Raw genomic sequence first — 18333 nt, 5'->3', positions numbered from 1 at the left:
GGTTTGGATCCATTAAAACGTTTAATCCCGCTGCAAATGTTTGCACCTGTCCTAAGTCAGGAATCTGATGTACAGTAGTTGTCGTTTGTTTATGTAATATATACGTGTTTCTCGTTTTGTTTATATAGATTAGACCGTTGGTTTTCCCGTTTGAATGGTTTTACACTAGTAATTTTGGGGCCCTTTATAGCTCGTTGCTCGGTGTGAGCTAAGGCTCCGTGTTGAAGGCCGTACTTTAACCTATAATGGTTTACTTTTTAAATTGTTATTTGTATGGAGAGTTGTCTCATTGGCACTCACACCACATCTTCCTATATCTATATGTTTGTGGCTTGGGTGAAGGTTTAAGAATCGAAAGATTGATGGTTGACGTCTAGCTAAAAGGATAGTCAATATGTACTATTAATTAAGTTAAACGTGTATATCAGTCAGAACGGAATAGATATAAAAATAACAAACAGGGTGTACTGCTCAATTAAAGGTATACGCTGATCTACGCTGGGCAATGCATATTGTAAATATTTTTTTTTATATATATTTCCGATTGTACTGCGTTATTTAATTCACCAGTCAGATATTATGGTAAATTATTCATAATTCTTCGAACTTTTCATCATGTATATTATAATTATCATGAACCCCCTACCAGGGCTCTGCCCTGGACCTGCTGGGGCCATCAGCGGCCTCCAGACCCCCTGCCGATTGGTGCCTACAGTTGACTGAATATCTAGCTACGCCCCTGCTATACGTGCTTTCGGTGAGTTCTTTTACTTAGAAATACTTTGCATGATTTATCATGTGAAGTCATTTCACGATATTACTTTGGAGACATCATAGACGTCTGTCCAAGGACAAATCTACTAATTGACAAGAAATGGTTAACGTAATTGTATTCCAGGAACGTAACAACATTGAGGCAAATGCCTCATGTTGAAAATTTCAATAAAAAAACTGAAACAAAAGATTGTCTTCATATCAAATTGTTTTCACGGAAAGTGTTTTGAAAGAATCAAGCTCTTTTCACTCTCTGATGTCGCCCCTGCATGTTTTTCGTGATCCATGTTTCTATTTTACTTTTAGTTTTCAGAGTTGATGGTCTATTGTTTTATGACTATAGTCTGAGTGTTGATTTTCATCTGTAAACGTGTGGTTTTGCAATGTTGCATGTCCACCGATGTCCAGACTATCACTGTGCGAGAAAATATTTTAAGAATATACGATGCTACTGGGCACAGAACTAGATTGGTCGTTTCTGCATGGAGAATTGAACTTGATATCAAAGAATACAAAACTGGCTCTTTTTTTGTAGATAAAACTAGATATCTGACTTGGTTTAAATTAAAGTAAGACCACCAAATTCCAGGTATCAAATCATCTATAAAAAAAACTTCAATGTATTGCCATATGACCTTTTACATTGAAGGGTCAATCTTGCAATAAGTCGTGTTCAGACCCTTTAACAGAAAATACGGGAATATGGAGTAAACGTGCACGGGACCTAATCTCACACAAAGGCAATGCATAGAAAAAATACAAATGATCAATGGTCAAAGTTTGTATTCCTGTTTTTCATCTTGATAGTTGCTGGAAGGTCTTCAACAATAAAAAAAATCAGTAAAACCGTAAAACAAGGTCAAAATGGTCCTTAGTGTCGACTTAAGCAGTATTAGTAATTAAAGTATAAGGCCGTGTTCACACCAAACGCCATGTACAGTAAACTTGTCGATGGAAATATTTCGAACCCCAATTGGATAATAAAAAAAAGGTCCTACAGATGATACAAAAATATTCTAAATCAAGAGTTTCCCCATACATTATAGTATTAAATGTGGAAAAAAAATTGATTACCAGCATCGAAAAAAAAACCGGAATAAAACGTTTGCGCGGAAAAGTTTCTGGCTCAGATAAATTAACAAAATACCCCCCCCCCCCCCCAAACCACCCTTTTTTTTAAGTTAAGTGGTTGCTTCTTTATGAAAGCCATTTTGATGATTTGCATTAGTTTAAAAATAATAAAGATTTATCGATTAAGCATTAGAAAACGTAGAATATATATTTTTATTCTCATAAAGCTAATGCATTACATCGGTACATAGAAGAAGGAATGATATATAAGGGATCACTATATTCCTATCTTTACTGTTTGTTTCAAATGGTATTTCTTCTCCAAGGAGTATTTGGCAAAGGGAGGGGGTAATGTTTTTTTTTTTTTTTTTAGTTTTAAGGGTAATTTAACAACTAGACAAACAATACATTTACCTCACACATTTTAAGTAATGCATTTATGAGTGAATCGTTGTTTGAGTAAAGACCAGTGGCAAACATTTCTGTGCAAGTCAAGTCGATTCGGAAAGACCTTAATTTTCAAATGAATTATGTGTTCGGCAATGACGCTGCTTTGAGTCTTGATATGGGCTTAATAAAGCTACGTTAAGTTTTATAAAAAATATATATCAAGTTTAGACAAATATTTCTGTTAAGAACTTTATTAATACCCTAGTTTTGTGTACACTTAATCTACACAAGGCCTACATCGAGTATCGACTGCATGTAGACAAAATATGTTTTACACTACATGTAAACATTGAATTTTATCAATGGGAACGTAATTTTGTTTAGTTTACGTGTGAGTTACACTTACACAACACCGAGCTCATGAGCTTAGGTCAATGTGAACACGGCCTAATACTGCACTATCACTATATTTGAATCTAGTCATAAAAAATCCCCAAAGTCCAAGCAACATAAAAGACAAGAACAGATAGACGGATCCGGTTTAAATTATTATGAAAATTACGATTTTTGCTTTATCCTACATATTGGTCTACTTTTATTGTTGTCCCCGTTAAACCTAAAAGTCTTACATTACAACGAATCTCAGTGGCGGATCCAGAAATTTTTATTATAAGTGGGGGCCCACTGACTGACCTAAGAGGGGCCCGCTCCAGTCACGCTTCAGTGATTCCCTATAAAAGCAACCAAATTTTTTCCACAAAAAGCCCCCCCCCCCCCTAAATCCGCCTCTGAATCTATGGTTTTGCTTTGAGACCAGAATATTTTCGAAAAAATAAAAATAGAAATTAATTGCGTTTCTATGTATTAAGAAGAGTCCGGGAAACGCTCAGAATGCACGATTTTGCGTTATTTTTCTCAGAGCTTCTGGGGGCATTTAGGCTCCCCAGACCCCTCACCAAAATTTTCGCCTCGCTATGCTCGGCGAATATATTTGCCTCACTATTAAAAGAGGCTAGTTACGGCCCTGTATTCATTTATTCCATGATACCAGGGGTTCAAGACGGAGAATAGATGTGATCATCACACCAGAATGTGTATACATATATATATATATATATATATCTATAAACACATTCTAAAAAAAAATCTTATCGTGACGTCGCCAACGGTATATTACAAGGTGGAAATTTTAGCATCGCACGCTACTACGGGGGAAAGGGGGGGCTGATCATGGTTCCCCACCCTAAAGCTGAGGGGGGGGGAAGTAGGATCATGCCAATTTTTCCGGGGGGGAATATTTGATCGATCCAGTCTTTCCCCCCGGATCGATCAAGTCTTTGCCCCCGGAAAATTTGGCATGGGGGAAGAATGGCTATAGGACACCGGGATAGTGGTGTAGCAGCAAAACATAAAAACAAATATACATTTTCATATATAAAGTATTAAATACATTCCTTATGACGTATCGTCCGATCGGGTGTATTTGCACCATGATATTGCGGTTAATGCAAAATAATTGATTTCAATAATTTAGGAAGGGAGTCATCAGATTGAAATTATGTTAAGGAAAACACATAAAAAAAATCAGTATTCATGATATTTTATAAAATAAAATCTGATAAAAATAAAATCCTGATTTGATATGTAATCTAACTAGGAAATAAAAGACAATGCAAACTAGCCCGAAATTTTACCTCTGAGTTTAGATTCGTATATATAAATTCCTTAAAACAATCATTCCTAACCCATGTCAAACAGTTAATATTTAGCGTTCCTAGATATATACTGAATGAAAAGTAAAGTGTCGCCTCCTCCCCCCCCCCTTTCCCCCCAAAAAAAACAATGTGTAGAATATTCTTCTAATAGTCTTATTTGTGTTATTTCTGCGAAAATATCAATTTCTTAAATGATTCGCTATAACGCTTGTTATTGAAATTTTATGTGCTAAAAATGATGATAATGCACACATCATTGCAAGCAATCCAACCAAGAACATGAGCTTTCTTTCAAATGGTTCAGAGGAGTCACATTTGTTAGTGTCATAATACTAACAAATAATAGTAAATGTCCCGCAACTCCTGTTCAAATTGTCGGAACAAAGAGGCGGTATGATACGTTATGGTCAACTACACTACTGTCTTGATGGCAAACATTCCTTCTTAGAAAGATATCTTTCAGTAAAAACACTCCATTGAACTGAAGTCTGATGGTTCTTATTACAATACTTATAAAAATGTTAAAAGTTCAATAACTCTTGTACATCATCATGCAACTATTGTACAAGCTTATCAAATAAAACTAACGATATTATAGGGTTATTGCATGAATATTGGGGAATATTGTCCCGAGTAGAATTTTATATTGCACGAGCTTGCGAGTGCAATATATGTTCTACGAGGGACAATATTCACCAATATTCATGCAATAACCCTTTTATTGTATAGCAATATAATATTTGAAAGTAAAAATTGGTTTAAACTAAGATTTTGTCATTGATGACGTCATGAATTTTGAAGATTTATTGCACTAGTACAATATTAGAATTTATTGCACGCTAACTTTTGGTTACTTTCTGTTGGAAATATTATATTGCTATACAATAAACAGTAATATGAAGCATGGTCCTTCAGTGTTTTAACGTTTGAATTTCCTGTAGTTTTTTATTTCTATGAAAGCGAACAAAAAAATATTAAATCTTGCAGGCTATTTACTTTAGAGACAATTTGTGCATATTTTAATTGTTTTTACAAGAACGACAGCAAGTATTTGTAAAAGCATCGTTGTACGCCCTTGAAACACACATCTGTTGGATATATATAAAGGAAGTACACAGCTTTACTTTATCGGCTTATCTTTATGTTAAAGTGTTGGTTTAGAGTTTAGTCACAAATTTTGTTGTTGTTAGTAAAATATACAAAAAGATCATGAGCTAAGAGTGCATGATACGCTTACGTTGTCTTATGCATTTATGATAAGAGTGAAATGAAATATTTAACCAAAATTCAGTTGGAATGCTCCATAGAAAAAAATGCATGAAGAAACCCTACGTATAATAGAAATAATGCCTTAAATATATATGGCTCCTGTAACTCATTTCATATACATGTACTATCAGCAGTGATTGACACTGTAAAATCCCGTCACGTTTAAACGACAAATAGGGGTTTACATGGATGGATCCACGGTCCGAAGAAAGTGTTTGCTCAAAACATTGTTATGTTGATACATCAATCCGTTGTATACGAAATACATCACCCATTACATGCCCATTCAGATATTCATGATCATTTGGTATTAACTGCAAGTATTAAATCGTAAATGCAGAGAGAAAAACATGTGTTATACTTTAAGAATAGGGGTTTTATGAAAATCATTACGGACCGATTTAGAAAATCTAAAAAACGAACTTCTGGACCATTTCTTTAAAATAACGTAGATCTATAATAAAATAAGATAAGATAAGATATTTTTATTCCAATTGAATGGCTCATGAAAAGCAAAGTAATTTATTACAATGAATTTTATAATTGACATAATAATGTTGATACTATGGCAGAGTCATATTTGATTGATATATTAAAATATGATATTGTTGATTATTAATTTTATTGCAGTGTTTGATAGTTTAGTTACTCATTGTTTCTATTTCTAGCACTATTGTTCTAGTATCATTCTCTTTTCCCTTTGGTGAACCTCTTTTCTTTCATATCATTTTGGAGGGAAAATTTTAACCTTTTGATTGGTCAATCTTCAGGCCATAGGCCTTACTATAGGTTTTCATTGTTTCTGGTAAATTTAGACTGCAGACATATTGGAATGCAGTGAAAATTACCTGCTTGGTATATTCAACTCTGACATTCATGATATTTATATTATACTTCTTGGATTTTCAATATTATATTCAGGTCAGTTGATTAACCTTATTTCTAATTAACAAACTTAATAGTATGTCACTCATTTTAATACTTTGTGAAAGGATTGATTGTATGTATTGAATAGAGGAATATTTGGAGTATGAAAGAGTAAAAGATTAAATCATTTTATAAAAACACAGAGTCATATTAAACATTTTAATATAAAACATTCGAATACTTTAAATATTATAAAGTTACAATAAAAGTAAAAGACAGATAACTTTGGTATTTGAATAATACAGAATTCTGAAACTACATATTTTAGATGTACATGTAGTTGTGTATTTTATTTAATTGGTGAAATAGTCCTGTCTTATGAAATGTTATATTTTTATTTATTCAGGATATGGATTAATACCTTGTCAAATTGTCATATGAGTAGTGCTCAGATTTTATACACGTACAGCACTGTGATGCTTCCAGCTATTACACTGACCTATGTACCACATACGATCATTACATGGTATAAAGCATTGTGTTCTATGTTGTCTATTTGTAATGTCTGTGTTGTCTATGTTTTATTTAAGTAATTGTCTGTTTATGTGAAGTGTAGTTCAATATGTGATATATTTATGTTGGTCAGAATTTGTATAAATCTATTTATAAAATGGACAACTCATTAAGAGATTTGAGATGTATATAATTATTTATTATTATGAGATACATATGAATTATATTGTATTGGAAAGTTAACTAAAGAGTTAGATTTGTGTGCTTAAAAGATTAATTGTAGTATATAGATATTTAAGGAATAAGTATGAATTGTAGTTATTCCCCTTTGCCCATATGTTACATGTACTGTCGTGTCATGTGAATATTTATTATTTGTTATTATGTTGTAGGGTCTAAATATTGTGTATTAAAGAAAAGAACCCTAGAACATCGTTTACGTTGTATTTGCCTAGAAAATACCCCGTTACAATATAAATGATAAATATCCACAGCCAGATCAGAGCCACACACATATTAAAAAAAAGGCATAACAATTATATCAGGCTATTATGATACGTAAACGGTACCGATGTTGGTCTTACCATTACACAGATTTTCAAGATATATATATGACGTCAACAATAATGTCGAAAAGTAAGTTGGTTCTTGCCTGAATTCTAATCTCCATGTCCGTTAGTTTCGTTTGTCAGGTTAATAATGTAAAATAAGCGAACTTAACGGACGAACGAAATTGCCGACCAGCATCGTAAATGTATTTTTATAATAATTCTAATATAATAATTCTTTATTTGCAAAACAGACAAAAACCAATTTTGGTTATGGCAAATACATTGACAAAACAAACATGATATTATAAATGAAAACAGGTAACAGATCATTCGTTCACAAAATGCCGATCGATAGAAGCTCATGAAAAAGTATTCAACATGTATGATTGTAAATGAGATATGACAACACTCCACTAGAGAACAAATGACACAGAAATTAACGCATATAGATCACCGCACGGCCTAAAAAGTTAGCAATGAGAAACCACCGAATTACACACTGTATGTGTCTATCCCAAGTCAGGTGCCCGTGAATTGTAATTTTTTAGGCACCTGACATGGGAGAGACACTTGACTTACAGAATGTGGCGGGGTTAAACTCGTTTGAGAGCTCCAATCCCATCCTCCCCTTAACATATGGGACAGTGGTGTAACAGTACAACATAAAAGTGTGCACTTTTTTTTTTAGAATGAAACGCGGAATATAAAATGTATATTGATCTAGTATATTGGTCAACGCTTAGCACCCCACACACTGAGTTTACAAAAATAAGCATTCAGCATAGACTTACTGATCCACTCCAACTCTCCATCAAATCGGACTTTGAATTTTTATGATAAGATCGACATAGTTCTATAAACATTAATGACTATTTTCAGATTTATTATCAAGAGTTATAGGACTTTAATCGAACAACACTAATAGTATACAAATTGTCTAAAATTTATGAGTTAAGTTAAAAGACCCGATTTCTTACATCGAAATACATGATACAGAATATGTGTATCGGTGGATTGCTGCCACATTGAGAATACGTTCATAAAAATCTTAAAGTGTTTTATATTGGAGAATCCAACAAAACAGGAGCGGCTCTTAAACAACCGAACAATACCGGTAATTACGAGAGAAAAAGAGAGGGAATGTCCGTCTGGATACTTAAGGTGGTACCTAACACTACAGGGAGATAACTCTGTAAATTCAGCTAAACGTTTTGATTACGTTGTGTTGTTAAGGGAATATCAAGCTTCTCAATGATCAAAATAAGTGTTCATCAAACTGCTATATAACCAGTGTCATTTTTCTGATAAAACGGTTGGTTCAAATTTTTTTGAAATTTTTATATTTTTGTCAAAGGGTCAAAGTAAATACTTTGTCAAAATTTAAAGAAAATTAAACGAGCCAAATTAGTTTAGTCAAAGTGTTGGGTACCACCTTAAATACATGTATTAAATTATTATTCTTATACAATACCAACCTCTGTAACAAATGAAGTTTTGAAGATCTTCCTTGTACATGTATCTAGTATATTTAACTGAACGACCATTAAACTTCAAATAGGATGGAGTTTTTTATGCCCCACTTACGATAGTAGAGGGGCATTATGTTTTCTGGTCTGTGCCTTCGTCCGTCTGTGGTACCGTCCGTTCGCTTCAGGTTAAAGTTTTTGGTCAAGGTAGTTTTTAAAGAAGTTGAAGTCCAATCAACTTGAAACTTAATACACATGTTCCCCATGATATGATCTTTCTAATTTTGAAGCCAAATTATAGTTTTGACCCCAATTTCATGGTCCACTGAACATAGAAAATGATAGTGCGATGTTCAGGTTAAAGTTTTTGGTCAAGGTAGTTTTTGATGAAGTTAAAGTTACATCAACTTGAAACTTAGTACACAAGTCATGTTCCCTATGATATGATCTTTCTAATTATAATTCCAAATTATAATTTTGACCCCTGGGCCAGTTTCACGGTCCACTGAACATAGAAAATGATAGTGCGAGTGGGGCATCCGTGTACTATGGACACATTCTTGTTTTTCTTTCTAAAAAAATATTGTGATCCCCAATTTGATGAAATAAAATATTCAAGCAGTTGACAAAAAAAATTTATTCTGAATCCATAATTTCCCCATACCGTACATATACCATTATAGTGTTACATTTATGAAATAATAATTTGATTGATAGCGTTGAAAAACAAAATAAAATTGAAAAAAATATTCTGACTAAGACAAGAAAATACCCCTCCCACATTTTTGAAGTTTAAATGTTGCTCACTATGTATGATAATATACATCTATTTTTCATGCGAAAAAAACAAATTATATTTCTGAAACTGTTCGACATTTTCAATATCATACTGTATATTAAAGGCTCAGCTATCCATCCATCAGATGATTCTACGGTCACCGTGGAAGAACAACCACATAATCAGTATGGATTCAGCCGACAACCTGGACAGCCACTTAGTTTGATTCCTGCAACAGTACTTATCACACCGGAACATTTTAAACCTTACAGGATCACGTGCCCTCATTGTCAAGAGGAGATAACTACCGAAACATCTTTTTACATGGGATCCGCTGCTAAATCTTGTGTTTTCGCTTCACTTTTCTTTTGGTAAGTATTTAATACTGTCAGAACAAAATTGTTACAGCTGATCAGCTTCGAATAACTGTTTGCAGATGTTTAATTGGTATGAATTAGATAGAGACAATAGTTTTCGAACTTATATTCTGTAACGTCATGATAATAACTGATTTATAAGCAACTAAACATGTTATAAGGATCAGTGAACTGAACGCTTTTCCAGTAACACTTTCACATTTTTCAGTGTGTTTTCATTGTGGCATGGTGCAACTCCTATTTATTTTCAAAATGTCACCAATGGTTTATGGTTACCATTATAAAATTCATAATTCTTTAAAAAGTATAAAATAGAAAAGTTTATAAAGTACAGTTTTGCGTATTAACCATAGTATACGTAAGGGAAACTATCCTGTCAAAACTAGAGTTCCGAATTCGACTAAAATCTTAATTGACTTCTTGATATTGATAGTGCCCATAGAGAATCACCGGCCGACCTTCGGTAGGAAACTATCAATCCTAAGTAGTCAATTAAGATTTTATTCAAATATAAATCCTCAGTGTTGACAGGCTAGTACATGTAGTATCAGTAGTTGGACCACTTATACCACTCGACCACAGAGGTACCCCGATGAAAAGATGAAAACGTATTTCCAACAACAACAAAAAAGAGTTGAACGGGAACCTTAGTTGAATAGCATTTCGTCGTGTATGATCATTGTATGTTTGTAAGATTTAATGGGATACCAAGAAAGATGAAATTCTTCTTATTTTCATAATATCCTACGTTTTGCTGACCAGTAGTTTTGCGATACTAATTCCTATTTCTAGTAATGTAGCTACTATTTAGGACTGATAACGATCCTTAATTGGCTTATTCTCTCTTCAAATCGTCATAATCGGACCTGGGGTATCTGTTCAAAGAAGCATGTGACACGTTCAAACTTGTTTAGAAGATGGTTATCTAATATATCTATTGAAGAATCTATTTGGCTGTTAACAAACAGTTGATTGTTATATTTCAGTAAAAGACGTTTCTTTCCTTTTTAGTATATGGTTTGGATTGTTTTGTGTTGCGTTTTGGCCATGTTACACAAATAAGTTTAAAGATGTAAAACACACTTGTCCATACTGTCATAAGGAAGTAGCTAGGTACGAAAGAAGAAAAATAGCAACATGGCATCAATCTCCATGGTTGCGGGAAAGAAGAGGTAAATATTGATAGAACAGACTATAGATACATGGTTGTATTATTTGAATGAAAATAAGAATAGTGCATAACGTGACACTATTTAACAACATTCAGAGATCTAGAACTGGTTTCGGATAGTCACAATTTACAGTGCAAAATTAAATTGCATAAAATTATCTACGATCGACGAGTATACGTACTTTCTAAACATTTAATTTATTATCATATTCTATATTTTACCAAATAAATCTTAGATTCTATATTTTACCATATAAATCTCAGATCCTATATTTTACCAAATAAATCTTAGATTCTATATTTTACCAAATAAATCTTAGATTCTATATTTTACCAAATAAATCTTAGATTCTATATTTTACCAAATAAATCTTAGATCCTATATTTTACCAAGTAAATCTTATATTCTATATTTTACCAAATAAATCTTAGATCCTATATTTTACCAAATAAATCTTAGACCCGTTATTTTACTAAATAAATCTAAGATTCTATATTATAACATATAAATCTTAGATCCTATATTTTACCATATAAATCTCAGATCCTATATTTTACCATATAAATCTCAGATCCTATATTTTTCCAAATAAATCTTAGATCCTATATTTTTCCAAATAAATCTCAGATCCTATATTTTACCAAATAAATCTTATATTCTATATTTTACCAAATAAATCTTAGATCCTATATTTTACCAAATAAATCTTATATTCTATATTTTACCAAATAAATCTTAGATTCTATATTTTACCAAATAAATCTTAGACCCGTTATTTTACTAAATAAATCTTAGATTCTATATTATAACATATAAATCTTAGATCCTATATTTTACCATATAAATCTCAGATCCTATATTTTACCATATAAATCTCAGATCCTATATTTTTCCAAATAAATCTTAGATCCTATATTTTTCAAAATAAATCTCAGATCCTATATTTCACCAAATAAATCTTAGATTCTATATTTTACCAAATAAATCTTAGACCCGTTATTTTACTAAATAAATCTTAGATTCTATATTATAACATATAAATCTTAGATCCTATATTTTACTATATAAATCTCAGATCCTATATTTTACCATATAAATCTCAGATCCTATATTTTTCAAAATAAATAAAAGATCCTATATTTTTCCAAATAAATCTCAGATCCTATATTTTACCAAATAAATCTTATATTCTATATTTTACCAAATAAATCTTAGATCCTATATTTTACCAAATAAATCTTATATTCTATATTTTACCAAATAAATCTTAGATTCTATATTTTACCAAATAAATCTTAGACCCGTTATTTTACTAGATAAATCTTAGATTCTATATTATAACATATAAATCTTAGATCCTATATTTTACCATATAAATCTCAGATCCTATATTTTACCATATAAATCTCAGATCCTATATTTTTCCAAATAAATCTTAGATCCTATATTTTTCCAAATAAATCTCAGATCCTATATTTCACCAAATAAATCTTAGATTCTATATTTTACCAAATAAATCTTAGACCAGTTATTTTACTAAATAAATCTTAGATTCTATATTATAACATATAAATCTTAGATCCTATATTTTACCATATAAATCTCAGATCCTATATTTTACCATATAAATCTCAGATCCTATATTTTTCCAAATAAATCTTAGATCCTATATTTTTCCATATAAATCTCAGATCCTATATTTCACCAAATAAATCTTAGATTCTATATTTTACCAAATAAATCTTAGATCCGTTATTTTACTAAATAAATCTTAGATCCTATATTTTACCAAATAAATCTTAGATCCTATATTTTACCAAATAAATCTTAGATTCTATATTTTACCAAATAAATCTTAGATTCTATATTTTACCAAATAAATCTTAGATCCTATACTTTACCAAATAAATCTTAGAGTCTATATTAAACCAAATAAAGCTTAGATTCTATATTTTACCAAATAAAGCTTAGATCCTATATTTTACCAAATAAATCTTAGATTCTATATTTTAGCAAATAATACTTAGATTCTATATTTTACCAAATAAATCTTAGATTCTATATTTTACCAAATAAATCTTAAATTCTATATTATACCAAATAAATCGTCTCAGAAAATAAATTCGTATATATACCTTTTAAATAACAAAAGGTACTTAATAAATTGACTCGCGATTTGTCAGCCGGTAGCTATTATATTCCGTTATATGCCGATTTCTCGGCAGTCAATCCCACTAAAACTTGTTGTGTCGTAAATCTAAATTGATTTATATTCACAATGGTGTATAACACGCCTACTTTTGTTATATAAAGGAATAAAACAAAAGTGAACTGTCTATGGGAAACACACTAAAATAAGCACTATCGATGGTGTTGACATTTACCTAAAGATAACAATTTTATCGAACAGTCGAGACCGTCATAGGTAGTGACGGTCGTTAAACACCTACTAGTTTTGTACCCAGAAGACCACGAACAATTAACAAACCAGTACTAGCATGATTATTCAAACTATCTATGCATTATCAATTTAAGGTTGGGATGCAGCAGCACTTCATCTTCAGCCAAGGTATGGGATCAAGCAGCAAGCAGAACAGGCAGAAGCACCACCCGGTGTTTTGATAGTACAACCTACGCGCATGCCTACACCAGAACATTTCAAACCGTATGATACCATATGTCCACACTGTAACGAACATGTAACAACTGAAGCTTCCTATAAAATGGGTGATAAGGCGTACCACACTATATTCAGATTATTACTTGTACTGTAAGTAAAATATATATTTTATATGATATGAGGGTCTGGATGTGGGGTCCTTGATTTCTATATTCTTTAATGTTAAGTTCATTTTACTCTATTCTTTATGTTTTGTTTGCCCATTGTCTATACTTTTTTTTTTATATTTCAGCATCCCATTATCTCTTTTCTTTCCTTTTATGTTTGTCCTTGGTTTTTCTCTTTTCTGTATTTTTTGGGAATATATATTCTTCTTTTTTTCCCCACATTTCTCTTTACTGTAAACCCCATCCGGAACCTCAGTCATATCTTTTCTCTTGTTGCAACAGTATGTGTACCTATCTCCACTATGCATACTATTAGCTCCGATTCCTTCCCCTGGGGCGGTGTCAACGAAGCTGTCTTAGGAGTAGGACATGTCTTAGGATGGTCTTAGGACACGTCTAAGTTCTAAGTCGGGTTAACGAAGGTGTCCTTAAATAAGATATGTCCTAAATTTGGTCCTAAAGTTAGGATATATAAATAAGTGTCTTAGGATAGTCCTAAAAGTAACAATGTCCTAAAACGAAATAAAACAACTAATATGGCATAAATTCATTAAAATGAATACTAATACTATACTTAACTAGTATAATATTATAAAAAATAAACGAATCAAACAAAACTTTCAATATTTGTTAAAGATTCAATTATGTTACATTATTTTCAATTTGTAGACAAATTTTATATTTAAAATACGTCCAGATATTAAAAAAGCGTTCATAGTATTTTAAAGTTTAAATTTTGGAATAATAACCATATTACAAGACATTTGTGTGGGTGTGCTAGAACTTACTTGATGTACATATCTAAATACATTGAGATATTGTCATTTGGTGAAATGCTTTACTATACACTAAAATTGCTTTTCTGTACACAAATCTATATGAAATGTACATCAATAGTAAATCTCCTAAAAGTGTGTTTGACGATGTCATATCGTTACGCTCGTACATTTATATAGAATACATGGAGCTGTCCTTTTTGCTTAAACAATGCTATCATCATGAGTAACATTTGTTTTGCACCTTACGGTGCAATTTTAATTTAAATGTGGGGGAAAATGACTCCCTTTTACTTAATCCTTATTCAAAACATGCAATGTAATCGAGTGGACCAAAAGACAAAACAATTTACATGCTTACATTAAATTCTAGCACGAATTTAACAAAGTTTTGTGACTATTTAGTTTTGTTGTCGTATGCAATTCATTTATATTTTTGTATCGTGTATATAATAACGTATCTACTAGTATTACGTTAAAACTTTTATTTTGCATAAATTGTTTTCCATAAAAGAGTCATCCTTTCTTCCATTACACATATATATATATATATAGTGAAATACAATAAAGTATATGTCATTGAATTCCGTACATAATGTTTTTTTTTTCAATTAAATAAATGTGTTAGGATGGTCATAGGACCATCGTAGTTATGACTGTCCTAAGATAGCTTTGTATTACATCATAAGACATGTCTCAGAAACGTCCTAAGACCATCCTAAATAATGTCCTAAGACCTACATGTATCTTAGGACATATCCTAGGATACTTTCATTGACACGACCCCAGGGTTAGACCTTTAATTGGTACTTTGTGGTTTTATCAACTCTGAAAATTTAAAAAAGGTTTTAGACTTAATTTTTTCGACCTTCACTGAAGAGATATCTTTGTCTAAATTCTCATCTGGTGCAGTAAAATCGTCACTTTTAATATTGTGTATGTATGAAACTCGTTTTATACCTTTATTGTTTGAAAATGGTTTGATATTAATGTTCATGATGTTAAACTTTGTGTGACTATCGATTTATGGTTGATGTTCTAGGTTAACAGTATGCGTAAAGGGAACGACCATTTAAATTCAAGGGGGTGGGGATTATGGCTTTTTCCGAGAAAAAAAAATATTCTGATCCCGAATTTGAGGAAAACAAATCTGTTCAAAGAAAGGACAAAACAAAAATATTTTGAATCCAGAATTTCCCTATAATACCTGAAAGTGATATGTTTTGAAATTGATAATTTTATTGATAGTGTTGAGGAAGAAAAATCTGACTAGGACAAAAAACCATACCCCTCAACCTTTTTTGTAGATAAATGGTTGCTCCCTAACGTAATTACTTTGTATTCGTTAAGTTGTAAATTACAATGGAGATACTGACTTAATTGTTTTTGAACAAATCAGTTCGACACTAGATTAGACATATTCGATGGAAAACTACTTTCCTGTTAAGTTTCCTTAATAGTTTGTTAATAATGGACGCGTGGTTTGTCCAGAATTAAGTATATTCTTCTTTGCATTAACGTTATTCGTTACTTTTCAACTACCAACTGCATGATGTTTTTCGGTCTGTGCGTTTGTCTGGTCATCCGTTCGTCCGTCTAACCTGCTTCAGGTTAAAGTTTTTGGTTTAGGTATTATTTAATGAAGGTGAAGCTCCAATCAACATGCCATTCAGTACAAATATTCCATATGATATAATCTTTCTAATTTTCATCCAAACTTAGAGTGTTTTACTCCAATTTCACGGTCCACAGAACATATAGAAAATAATAGTGCGAGTGGGTAATCCGTGTTCTATGAACATGCACATTCTTGTTTCTTTTCTCCCGTTTTAATTTACTCTCAATAGCTACATGTACGTAACAATTCGACTTTTTTTTCAAAATTATTGTAAAAGTTTACTGAATAGTCCAAAATATGATTGCTGCAGCCGAAAATATTCAGAATCGGTGGCAATATTCTTTAAGATACATTTGTGTTCATCAGCCTTTTTTTAAAACTCTTACACATTCTTCATGTTGCGTGAATTATAATTAACAATGATTAAACACTATGATCATAACATTTTCGGCCTTTTTCACTCGGAAATATGTCAAGTACAATTTACTCAATATGATACATTTATCCGATAGTTTGATTACCAAAACTGTTAAAATACAATACATTCAATATTATACATACACGTACAATGTAGAGTTACACTGGTCCAGGGGCAAATATCATAAAAAAGAAGATGTGTTATGATTGCCATTGAGACATCATAAAAAAGAAGATGTGTTATGATTGTCATTGAGACAACTCTCTACACGTGAATAAAAATACTTATTTTTAAATATTCAAGACGATACATTTTTAAGTAAAGATAAAAATCAATGTAAATGTTGGTCCCCCTATAATTCTGCATTCAGAAGTTGGAGAAAACATATTTAAAATGTTATGTATATGTTTTATTGTATATAATTTGTAATACTAACTTAAGTGTTGAAAACAATTTACAAAACCTTTAATAAAAGAAAATTCAAATGTATATATAATAATCATGTTATTATAACTATGGTTTAGTTAAAGACGATCTCCTTAAAACATACTAACATATTTAAATAGATTGATATAAAAGAGAGTTGAAAGATACCAGAGGGACATTCAACTCATAAATCGAAAATAAACTGACAACGCCATGGCTTGAAAAGAATAGTACACAAAACATAACACAGAAAATAAAAGACTAAGCAACACGAACCCAAACAAAAAACTGGGGATGCTCTCATGGGTTCCTGAAGGAATATTTGATCCTGCTCCACGATGTGTCACCCGTCGTGATATTGCCGAAGAAAATGTTATGAACACAATTCTAAATGGCAAAACTATTAATTATCAATCAGGTTTATAAAGAAACTGAAGCTTAGATTGAAAAGGTAAACAATAACACCATTCAAATATCTTCATTTAGTTGTACATACATTTGTACGTCAAGCTGTTGATATCTATCATCAAGGACAATAATTATTGATGAATTAAAAAAATCTTTTGAAACCCAGTAAACTATCATAAGTAGCAAGCATCATGCATTGTATATCAGGTTCGAAAAAATCTTCTATGAGGTACGAAATGGTATACATGTTAATATGCCATGAGGTACGAAATGGTCAAGGTACGAAATGGTTTTTTCCAGGGTATGGAATGGGGTGTACGAAATGACTATGATAATACAAGTTTAACATTTGTCACAATTTGGATGATTCCGTTACTCTAAAAAGAGAATCGGAGTGAGCCGAGGTAAGCCAATTAATGGTTTAACATCGAAACAGCTGCTGTTCGAAAGAAAAAAGATTTCAAACTCACTCTCTTTTTTGAAAACGAAACACATTTGAAGGAAATAGTGATTTGAATAGATGTTGAAGCATTTTGTAAGTAATTGTAAAAATTCATACTAAGATACATTTGTTTTTTACAGATGCTGTATTGGGTTACCGATATTAAGCTTAGTGCCTTGCTGCATAAACAGATTCAAAGATGTAACCCATACATGTCCACGCTGCCACCAAATTGTCGCAGAATATAAAAGACACGAAATGAATTATTTTTAATAATTTCAGCATTCATCATGTTGTTTCTTTAAAAATGCCGAGTTCATAATGGAGGCTAAGCGTTTAAATGTTGATTAAACGATTGAATGTCTCAGTTGTCATTGTGTTTTGTTTATTTGTTTAATGTCTTTGCATTTTAAGTCATATGCAACTTTAAATTATGCTACATGTAAATATTTCCCTTAAGGCTTATGGTATGATAGAACAACTAATTCGGCCCGTTTGGAAAGAACGAACGACAT

At 31.5% G+C, this 18333-nt stretch overlaps 1 protein-coding gene across 1 annotated transcript; it reads left to right on the top strand.

Moving 5' to 3' along the window:
• Positions 1 to 7225: 7225 nt before the first annotated feature.
• On the top strand, positions 7226 to 18185 carry LOC139526481 (uncharacterized). The gene is made up of 5 exons (XM_071321633.1): positions 7226 to 7235; positions 9519 to 9765; positions 10783 to 10943; positions 13479 to 13713; positions 17959 to 18185. The coding sequence occupies exons 1-5, from the start codon at positions 7226 to 7228 to the stop codon at positions 18089 to 18091; spliced, it is 786 nt and encodes a 261-aa protein (XP_071177734.1). The 3' UTR covers positions 18092 to 18185.
• Positions 18186 to 18333: the final 148 nt, after the last annotated feature.

The sequence above is a fragment of the Mytilus edulis genome, chromosome 6 (assembly GCF_963676685.1).
Source record: "Mytilus edulis chromosome 6, xbMytEdul2.2, whole genome shotgun sequence".
NCBI lineage: Eukaryota > Metazoa > Mollusca > Bivalvia > Mytilida > Mytilidae > Mytilus > Mytilus edulis.
The sequence above is the reverse complement of the archived record's forward strand: the minus strand, read 5'-3'. Positions and strand labels throughout refer to the sequence as shown.